Source organism: Populus nigra, chromosome 8, assembly GCF_951802175.1.
Source record: "Populus nigra chromosome 8, ddPopNigr1.1, whole genome shotgun sequence".
NCBI lineage: Eukaryota > Viridiplantae > Streptophyta > Magnoliopsida > Malpighiales > Salicaceae > Populus > Populus nigra.
In genome coordinates, this window is record NC_084859.1 from 388,757 (window position 1) to 399,385 (window position 10,629).

Here is a 10,629-nt window from a genome sequence, read left to right on the forward strand (position 1 = left end):
ACCACAACAAAATTATGTTTGGTAATCGAGGAAACATTGTTTAGTGTTTGCGGGACTCATCATTTTTTGCATTTTAAACGCAGGGTAGCTGATAGCAGCTACACGCTGCTTCTCCCATCAAAATGTTCTCCATGGTAGAGAGTGAATTAATTCACTTCCCATTGTTCGTTGTTCTAGCCGGACCAGGTCCGGTCCAAAGCTAAATGCATTGAATCGTGTCCGACCCAGTAAAAAAATTAAATTTTATTTTTATTTTTAATTGTGTTTTATTCAAAAAACTAGTGTTTAACATTATTCAATGACACTACATAAATTAAAAGGAAATCGCTTGATAACGTAGCATTTGTAAAATTTGATCACAATTCCAATTTTGTTCATGATGATATTTTACATAATGTTGTTGCACGCTTAAGAAACCAAAGAAACTATAGTCATTATCGGATAGATTTTGCACGTGATAGAATTATAGATAGTTTAATGCAATAATAACAAGTACTTTATATGAAGTATTATTTATTTTATGATGTAATAGCAGTGGTTAAATTTACAATATTTAAATTAAAAACCTTCAGTATTAACACACACACACACAACTTTAATTTGAAAAGTATTCTTAACCAAATACATTAAACTATTTTTTATTCAGTCTCAATTTCAACCATAATTTTAATTAAATATATATATAAATATCATATCTATCTTAATTAAAATTACAATATGTTCAAAGTTGAGTGCCATTTTATTTTTATTTTTCTAGCACTCAACTTTTTTTATTAATTTTATCACTGCTGTGATATTTTATTTTCTTTGCATATTTTCAACGAATCAAGGTATTTGATCATAGTTTATAATTTAATCAGAGGCCACTGTAATAAAATATAATTTAAATTTGTAGTGTAAAAAATAACTAAAAGAAAAGAGACCAACATAACAATAAAACAAGGTTTTTTTCTTTAATTTATTTTACATTCAAGTCATATTTTTTTATAAACTTTAATTATAAATTTGAGAGATGAGAGGGAGTATTACTAGACAAAAAAAAAAAAGAAAAAAAAATATATTGACTACATAAAACAATAAAAAAATCGATCTTAATAAAGAAGCACTATTAAGGTGTTTTAAAACTCTCTTCAGAACCTGAGTTTTTTTATTTGATTTAATTTTAAATTTTTGGACTTGTGTTTTGAAGTTAGAAATCCACGACCCAGACTAACCCAACAAATAAACAACCCGAATATTAGACCAGACCAGACCAGACCAGACCAGCCCAGCCCAGCCCCGGACCGGGTCGGTTAACTATGCACCCAACAAGGAAATTTTGCGTGAAATATATATATACACACACCAACCCCTCTCTCCTCTCTCTGTCTCTCTCTCAAATTCTCAATCCCCACACAACACGCGGACGACAGTCTTTCTTTACCTCTTTACCAGTCCTACTGCATGGCGATTAGGGCTCGATCTCAAAATCAGGGCACGTAATCCCCCTCGATCGATGCGATTTCAACTCGATTAAGATGTAATCTCACACTGATTTACGACCTTTTTAAACCAATTTGCAAGCCAACTGAGTTTTTTCCATTTTCGATTCGGTGATTTTAGATTTCTAGGGTTTGTTTCTGTTCCTTTGGTTTTCTTTTCGTCATGAAGGTTGGTCAGTCTGACAAGACCAAGGTGGTGGTCCGCCACTTGCCACCGGGGGTTTCTCAGCCGATGTTCGTCGAGCAAATCGACCTTGCTTTCTCTGGCCGCTACAACTGGCTCTCCTTTCGTCCTGGCAAGAGCAGGTTAGGGTTTGCTTGTTTTTTATTTTATTTTACCTGATTTAGGGTTTTATCTGACATTTTAGTTTCATGTAGTGTGGTCTAGGGTTTTCTGTGCGTGTAGAGCTTAGGTTAAATTAAGGTTTCTGTGTGCGTGAGGCAGTTCTGCTCATGTTTTGTTATATTAACCATGATCCGTGTAAGGTAGGGTTTGATGGTTGCTTTGAATGAAGTTGGATAAACTTGATATTTTAAAATGGGCTGTTGCTTTATGAATCTTAGGCAATTGTTGTGGATGGGGGAGTTGGGAACTTGAATGGGTGCGAATTTGGAATTAAAGACATTGAGATGGCTAAGAATTACATCCAATTACAAGAGTTATTGCTCGCTTGAATTGAAGTTGTTTCCAGAAGCACGGGGAATCTGAAATGACGGAATGTGTTGGGGCCTTAATGGACAATCAACTGATTTGTAGAACAAGACGCTTCTGGGTGTTTGTTTTAATGTTTTAGAATTTCAGAGTTGATTGTCTTTGTTTAATTAAACCAGGAAAAACAGAGAATGCTAGGTTTTTTTTGCCAATCCTTTAACTGCTGTCTCTCTCTGGTTGTTGGTCGTTCATGCTCTTTAACTGGTGTTTCCTTTGTTTGATTGTGATGTCTGGATTATCTTAGCATGAAGGAGTTTGTTTTTCTCCTAACTGTAGAATGTGGTGCAAGTAGCTATTTTTTTTCTTATTCTGTCTAAAGATAGTTTCGAATTGAATATAGGCTGTAACTGTTTTTTGTATTCCCTCTTCATGGGTAACCAGCATTGGAGAATTAATGAAACATTTTGATTCACGAATGGAATTTTAGTTATGGCATTTCTCCTTTTGACTGTTTTATAGTTTCCTTTTCAAAATCTTGTTTGATTTTAGACAGAATTGCAGTACTGCTTTTCTAATGAGTTGATTCCTGTGGAAAGTCCATCCCCTTCTTCAAGTTACTAATCTCTATGATCTAATTATGACATGTGAAGATAGATGGTTTCAACCCAAATTCGTGTTTTCAGTGAAGTGTGTGATTGATAGTATTTCCTTCTGATTGTTTCTTAAAATTGTTTCCCAGCCAGAAGCATCAATCCTGTTCTAGAGCCTATATTGACTTTAAAAGGCCTGACGATGTTATTGACTTTGCCGAGTTCTTTAATGGCCACCTATTTGTTAATGAGAAAGGTAAATCTTGAATACTCAAATCTTGCTGCCATATATAAATATCTTTGTATTTAAACCATGGTTTGTCATTGCAGAATCTGATGTCAGATAAAATTTTCGTAACTTATTATTCCATCTATTGTTTAGGCACTCAGTTTAAAGCTATTGTTGAGTATGCTCCTTCACAGCATGTCCCAAAGCAGTGGTCTAAGAAAGATGGTCGTGAAGGCACCATATTGAAAGGTATTTGATTGTTTTTTTTTGTGGAATGAAATTGAAGAATATTTGTTCCAAGTGAACTTAATATGCCATCACTTTGATATCTGTAAATACAATCATTTCCTTGTTGACATATAGATCCTGAGTATTTGGAGTTCCTTGAATTTATTGCAAAGCCTGTCGAGAATCTTCCAAGTGCTGAAATACAATTGGAGAGAAGAGAAGCTGAAAGAGCTGGTTAGTCACAAAGATCTTGGAATGCAGCATGTTGAAATTATAGTACTAGAAATAGGGAAAAAATGAATGATTGGATTGTTTAAATTGGAGATAATTTTTCATTTAATCTTGCTTGATGTTTTTCCATTTAACTGGGGAAAAATGAATGATTGGACTGTTTGAATTGAATATCATTTTTCATGTAATCTTGCTTGATATTAGTTAGTCACAAAGATCTTGGAATGCAGCACTTTGAAATTATAGTACTAGAAATAGGGGGGAAATGAATGATTGGATTGTTTGCATTGGATATCATTTTTCATTTAATCTTGCTTTATGTTTTCCCATGATGTATCTACAGGTGTTGCAAAAGATGCTCCCATTGTTACCCCTTTAATGGACTTTATTCGACAGAAAAGAGCTGCTAAGAGTGGACCTCGGGTATTGTTTGAAATTGAATATTTATGACTGATGTGAACTTCATCAATTAATTTGAAGCTGCATTTTTTTTTATCTCAATTTATGTGCTATTGTGAAAGCTGTAGTTTAAGTGAATTTAGAACAGTTTTTTTGTTAATTACTATAAATTAATTTGCAATGGATTCGTTTGGCATGTATGATTGCTTCAATTGGACAATTTTTTTCTTGGATTTTAGTAGCAATGACTTTATTTCAGAAAAAAAGACAACTGTAATGCAAAACTCAAAAAATGCCTTAGCTTGAACTTGGGGCTGGCTAATTTTCATTGTATTCACACTGGGAAATTAGCCTGTTAGCTAAGAGTTTAGTCCTTGTGTTAGTTCATATGCTAATGTTTAAAAAACATGTACCATTTATACTCCTTGCTGCAGTTATAAATAAAGGCATGGTGAAAGTAGCTGAAATCTGGAATTAGCATTGCTGTAAGAATATCTTTTCATAGAGTGATGCACACAGATCTTTGCTCTTGTTTCAAGGTTTCAGATGAGTTTAAATTTGTGAAACTGATTTGATTTGATGTGTTTTTCCTGATTGTGTGGCTGTTCGCTTTGCGTAATTTTTCTTTGTTCTACTTGTTATCTTATTTGTAACCATAATAATATAAAGTAATTCTGATTTTGGTGACAGAGGATTTTGTCCAATGGGAAACCGAGCAGAAGGGCTGGTGGCAGTGGAAGTCCGAGCTCTTCCTCATCAAAACGAGGTTCTGAGAAGAAGAGAGCTTCAACAACAATGGTACATGTTTATAATGATGTTTTATTCCTGAAGCCACATAGGGGAATGCTTTTCTGAAGTTATTTTACCAGCTTGGATGTTGTCTGTGATTTACATGATTTTCTTTCAATAGAACTTTGAGCCTGGTACATTCTGCATCCCTTAGCAACACTTGATAAGTTATTAAATGGGCCATGATGATTTAAACAAGCTTTGCAAGTGGTTGAAGCTTAAATTAGTCATATTTGTGGTGTTTAAAAGATGATGAACATCTGATGTCTTGTTTCTTTGGTATTTGCTGAGCTACTGTTCTGAAATGCTCTGCTAGTTGAAGATAGTGCCTTGAACCTGTCTTGAGGTTATTGTGCATTTTGGGATCATGTGTTCACCAGAAATTGTAAAATGCGAGGAATACGGAAAACACTTTGCAGAAAATTGAACATGGAAAGGTGGAAATGTTGCTCTATGTGCTTGTTTTCTCGATCCAAACCACAAATTGTATGTGAACGTTTATGTTTTCTATTAGAAAATATCTTGGTATTAATTACCTGTAAATAAGAAAATACAAGCCCAGTAGAATTTTGCTGGTTGTTTCTTGCTTGGAACTTGTTGCTTTATTTGTTGAAGGATTCCATTCCATTTTTCTGTCCTTTGATCCTCACATGCATGCTTTTAGATGTCCTAATTTAAGTTTGTGTAATCATCTAGAAGCCATAGTTAGTGAATATTGAGATGTTATATTTTTTAAATTATTAATACTTTCCCTTGTCTAATGGGCAGTATGTTTTAAGGGACACTGTGAAAGGCACAAGTGGAAAAGACAAATCAATTTATGCGCAGGTTCCCAAGCTAGATGATCGGCAACTATCTAAAGCTGTAACTTTAGGTTCTGGATTTGGGACTGAAGTATCAGAAGAGGAAACTGGTATGATGTGAAACTGAATTTTTAGGTTTTCAATGATGCTTAGACTGGCTACTAAGCTCTTGCCTGTTTTATGGTTTTAAACCTGTATGCTATTACAAGTTGCATTCAGCTTCTTCACAATTTGAGGGAATGCATTAACACTCGTTTTATTTTTTTGGGTTAAGCACTCTTCATTCTCTTTCATATAAAATTGTAATTTTTTGTTCTTGATCTTTCTGAGTATCTTGTTTTCTTTTTGGAAGAAAAAGCTGCTGGTTATCATACAACTCTTCATGGAAGAGAACATGTTCCCTACTTGTCTGAGATTGTTGGCTTTTACCTTGCTCTGTTATTCATATTTCAAAAATCTGCTTTTAATAATCATTAGATATTTAAATGAGTCTTTTCTCTTTAGATTACATGTGTATTTTTTATGCTTTCTCCCTTTTATTTTAATATACTTTTATTCTCAGTGCTGTAATTAAGCATGGTTTGTTATCAATTTTTTATTCCAGCAGTTTCTGGAATTACTGGTACCGGGAAGAAGAAAATCCTGCTTCTGAAAGGGAAAGAGAAGGAAATTTCACTGGTGAGCCTTGCATTTCTCTTCTCCTCCCTCTTTAGTGATTTAATTGGCGTATAACACGCTATGGATGGAGAAAGCATGCTTAATGTTTGCAATGCCCTCAGAAATGCATCACAAGAGGGAAAGTTACAGGATAAGGGAAATGTAAGAGAGGAATTGCAATATGCAACTGAATAGTACTTTCCCTTGCCCCCTTGTCCTGGAAAATGGTGCAAGAGAGAGGAAGGAGGTTTTTTTTAAATAGCGGGCACAAAAAATAAGCTAATGCAAGAGATCCTTCTTGGATGGATGTTCTACAACTAATTTGGCTGCTGTTGGATTGTGTCAAATGAAGTGGCCCGGAATGATTCTGGGTTGCTCTTGATTGAAATAACAATACTTATCCAATGCTGACCAAAATGATGTGAACTGATTTTTTTTTCCCGTATCCTGACTGAGTAGTTTTTGAATGTATTTATTTTTTTGTTTCCTGCACTAATTCATGCATGGTTGTGTTTGATTGTTAAATGACTCTTTGCCCCTTCTGTCATTTGTTTTATCATGATTACCATGACAGGCTTTAGTTATTTCTGAAACAATGTTTCTCATGGTTATTGATTCTCCATGTTACTGGCATCACATCCCAGCAACAGAGCATATCACCATCTGATAGAAATATCATTAGTTCGACCGCTTTAAAGAGCCAGCGGCATGAATCCTCTGGAAGGGTAATCAAAAGCATACTCTTAAACAAGGATTCGCGTCGAATTCAATCCTCTGGAGTCCAGTCTGAGCCACAGATGCAAACCTCAAATCTAGAAAATGTCAAACGTCCTCCTCGGCCCCCACATGCATTGGTTTTGAAGGATGCAAATGGAACACCAGATGACAAGGTTGTTGGGAATGATTTGCATGGTTTTCCAAATGAGAAGCAGGAAAGGCGAACCAGAAATAAAGATAGACCTGATCGTGTAGTGTGGACTCTCCGCAGATCAGAGGGATCCTATGCAAGTGATGAATCCTTGTCATCATCTGCATCTCTATCTACACAGTCAGGGTTTGATTCTTCACAAGGTAAGCTATTATTGATCTTCAGCCTAAGTATGTTCAGAGTAGTGATATTGGGCTCATCTGGGTTCCCTGCAATTGCATTAACAAGTTCAAATGATTGTTTATTGCACTCTCACAATACAAGATAACATATGGCAACATTTGCCAAAAACCTCAGCCATTTGAAGAAGAAACAACTTTCAGCAGCAGGATATTTTACACTCGAATGATTTGTTTTAATAACTCTTCTGTTTTTTTTTATCTTGTAGTAAACCATGGAGATGTTAAAGCAGACACCTTAAATTTAAGGAGCGGAGAAGTAAAAGCACTCGGAAGTGGGCGTAGTAATCATTCTTCTTTAGATAATGGTTAGATTTTTTATTTTATTTTTTTGGTTTGGACATTCAACTTAGATGTTGCTTCAGCATCTATTTGCCAATGCACATTTGTTAATCATTAATATGAGTTGCATGTTTCAACTCAGATGCTTGATTTTATGCAGGATCACATAAACATTCTGGTCGTCGGGGACCACCACATCCTGTGAGGGATGCTGATGGCTCCACTGTTGAGGGGAAGACTCTTAAAAGAGGTGGTGCTTCTGGTTATGGGTCCCATGAGGTGCTTACACTTGATTTTTGGATGCGAAACCTCGTTGCCATTTTCTGCATTTCTTTCTTGTTTACTGATATGTTGAAGGTCTGCTCACTGAATTTACAGAAGCAAGTCTGGGTTCAGAAGTCCGGTTCGGGTTCTTAGTGTTTTTGAAATGGTAAGTCAATTCTTTTTCCTCTTAAATATTTGGTATGTCTTCTTTTAACTCGAAAACACTCATGATGACACTGCTACAATCTTCTTTACCATAAATCTTGTGGCTTCTCTGGTGCTGTTATATAAGCTGAGAATGAAACTGGTTGGAGGAACCTGGAAGGAGGGTTAGATGTAGGGAGGGTGAAGGAACAGGTGTGGTTGGAATTTGTTTTTTGTTCTTGTTTGTTTGTTTGAGAGGAAGAAATGGGATGTTATAGTCCGAAGCAAGATAAAGGGATTGTGAATGTGTAATAGCAATTTTAATCTTCTTCCTTCCTTCCAAAGAACAAAAAAAATCCTTCCAAGAAAAAGAACTGGTATCTCTTCCTCTTCTCATCTCGTCTCTTTCTCTTCCCTCTTTTGAGTCTGCATCTTCCTAGTTCCTATTGACATGCTTGACCGTTCAGACCAATGATTATCAACATTTGGTTGGTTTGATAATTGGTACTCTTGACATATGAAGGGTGGATGTTGGGGGTCTAAAATCATGTTGTATTTGCATTAAGGTTGTCACGGGCAATTAAGCTTGTTGAATGTGTTGATATAGAAATCTGCAAGCATTTTGATTATGGTTTTATACATTAGATAATAGATGTAAAATTCATCAACGTCCTATATTTAAATTCAGTGGTCATCTGCATCTGTTTCTTTCATTACAAAGCAGCCTTTTGCTTTAGCTGGTGGATATCATGTCTATTCCTGCGTAGGCCTTTTGCTGAGTTGATGATGTTTTACTGTCTCGCTTTACCTCTGCAGTGGAATGCTTAGTATCAGTGAAATTTTGGAGCATGCAGTTGCTGTATGCTGGAGGCTGTCCCTTTCTGTTAGACAGATGATCAGGTGTGAAGTATCAGCAGTGGAGAAGGTTTTTCTTTTGGAAACCTAGAAGAAAATTCAAAGTGGACATCAATGATGCAGGTATTGATGTAATTAATACTTGGGTTGATGAAATCCCGATCTCAGGTCAAAGACGGCTCGGAATGGGAGAAAGGAGAAAAAGATATCATTGTTACTATCGTACATAAGACCACAGTTTTTGCCAGGGTGTGTCCCCTTACTGGGTTCTACTCAACAGAGCAGCCATTTGTGTCCTCATTCTTGCCATTGATTGGATGTCGGGATATTCTCTACTTCTATAGGTGGATCCCTAAGTTAAACTGTATATATATCCACTGCAAATAGTTGCAACCAGGATTCCTTTAGTTGTTATATGTCACATTAAGCAGTCTGCTATACGCCTTTCGTGAGCATTTGTGTATCACCCCTGTTATTTTGTAGGGCTTCCTATACTCCAGTTCTTGTAGAAGAGAAGCAAATGTGGGTCTTTTGCAAAAAGCTTGGTATGTTGTGAATGGATTTGACCGAACGGTTAAAAGCGTGGATGAATATTGTAACTGGTAGGAACTCATTGGTGTATGTTATGGCTGTGTTGATGACGGTGTTATTCGGCCGAAATGGAAGATTGCCTTCTTACAACATGATGGCTTATGATGGTTTTCATACCCGTAGTGAATATGCTGTATGCCTTCATGTTTGTTTGAGTTTCGACAGGTCACTGCTCATTGCCTGATCAATAAGAGGTCCTGTGTGGCGATGGCACACGGGGAGAATATGAGGCGGTAAATGCAGGCACAGTGCACTGGGATTTTCACTCATGTCTTGCACCATAGGATCTGAAACAACTTGTAAATCTCCTGTTCATGTGCTCTGTCATTATCTCATCACAATGTCTGCATTTTTTCAGAGTTTCTCAAGCAATGGATTACTGTATTTGAAGATGCCTCTTCATGCGTTTGGTTCTCTCTTCAGGGCTGGGAGTAAACCGAAATGGAGAGCTGTTATTCAAGTTCACCTTTTCAATTCTTACTCTTAGGTCCTAACATGTTTGACAATTCATGGAAAACAATTCTTGTTTTGAAAAAAAAAAAAAAAACCTAAACCACTAACCTAACGTGGAGGACGTTGAACCTGTTTTTATTTTCATGAAAAGTGGATTAATTCTGTTCTTTTTTCAAAGAGATAAATTTGTGTTTTCTTAATTTAATGATCTGTGTTTTTCATCCAGCACAGAAGAATATTTTTGAACTAGTTTGTACTGTATTAGTCTCTAAAAAAGAAATCATGCCTTTTTAACTAGTAAAGTTATCGAGGGCGGTTCAAAATTGTATTTCAAATACTGTTTTTTTAAAAATTAAAATTAATTCATCTGTGTTTTTTTAATGTTAAAAATAATTTTTTAAAAATAAAAAAATATATTATTTTTATGTATTTTTTAAATAAAAAATATTTTGAAAATCAATTATTATTATATTTAAAAAAACCTACTATATTTTCCAACTTTATCTACATCTAGCGATTTAATTTTTGGCATTAAAATTTATCAAGCTATACTGCCTTTACTTCTATTATTTAATTTAAAACTCCAACATGGATTAAGGTGGGTTAATGGTATGTTTAGAAGTATAATAAAAAATATTTTTTTAAGTGTTTTTTTTAATATATTAAAATAATATATATATATATATATATATATATATATATATATTGAGATCAACCTATCAAATAATTAAAAAAATAATTAAAACTGAAAAAATAAAAAATTTAAAAAAGATGGTTGGACCACGGTTAAATCAACAACTCACCACGGGCAGAAAAGAGGGCGGGTGTCCAGTTGAGAAAGCAATCCTTTAATTTGCGCACCACCAGATATTGA

General features: G+C 35.1%; 1 protein-coding gene across 4 annotated transcripts; it reads left to right on the forward strand.

The window, feature by feature from the left end:
- Positions 1 to 1,354: 1,354 nt before the first annotated feature.
- LOC133701597 (regulator of nonsense transcripts UPF3-like) lies at positions 1,355 to 9,392 on the forward strand. Of its 4 annotated transcripts, none has more exons than XM_062125567.1 (13): positions 1,355 to 1,787; positions 2,873 to 2,979; positions 3,106 to 3,201; positions 3,316 to 3,414; positions 3,755 to 3,834; positions 4,501 to 4,608; positions 5,368 to 5,512; positions 6,007 to 6,080; positions 6,704 to 7,130; positions 7,376 to 7,474; positions 7,609 to 7,727; positions 7,827 to 7,878; positions 8,673 to 9,392. In XM_062125567.1, the coding sequence occupies exons 1-12, from the start codon at positions 1,645 to 1,647 to the stop codon at positions 7,863 to 7,865; spliced, it is 1,536 nt and encodes a 511-aa protein (XP_061981551.1). In that variant the 5' UTR covers positions 1,355 to 1,644; the 3' UTR covers positions 7,866 to 7,878; positions 8,673 to 9,392. The 4 variants fall into 4 exon arrangements, with proteins under 4 accessions (XP_061981551.1, XP_061981553.1, XP_061981554.1 ...); XM_062125569.1 differs by having other exon boundaries at positions 6,710 to 7,130; XM_062125570.1 differs by having other exon boundaries at positions 6,010 to 6,080; positions 6,710 to 7,130.
- The last annotated feature ends 1,237 nt before the right edge of the window (positions 9,393 to 10,629 follow it).

Excerpts from the sequence above, each read along its gene's own strand:
- LOC133701597 (XM_062125567.1), top strand. The coding sequence starts at position 1,645 with ATGAAGGTTGGTCAGTCTGACAAGACCAAGGTGGTGGTCCGCCACTTG. Across the intron at positions 2,980-3,105 it reads CCTATTTGTTAATGAGAAAG|GCACTCAGTTTAAAGCTATT; the intron begins GTAAATCTTGAA and ends TCTATTGTTTAG. Across the intron at positions 4,609-5,367 it reads AGAGAGCTTCAACAACAATG|TATGTTTTAAGGGACACTGT; the intron begins GTACATGTTTAT and ends TCTAATGGGCAG.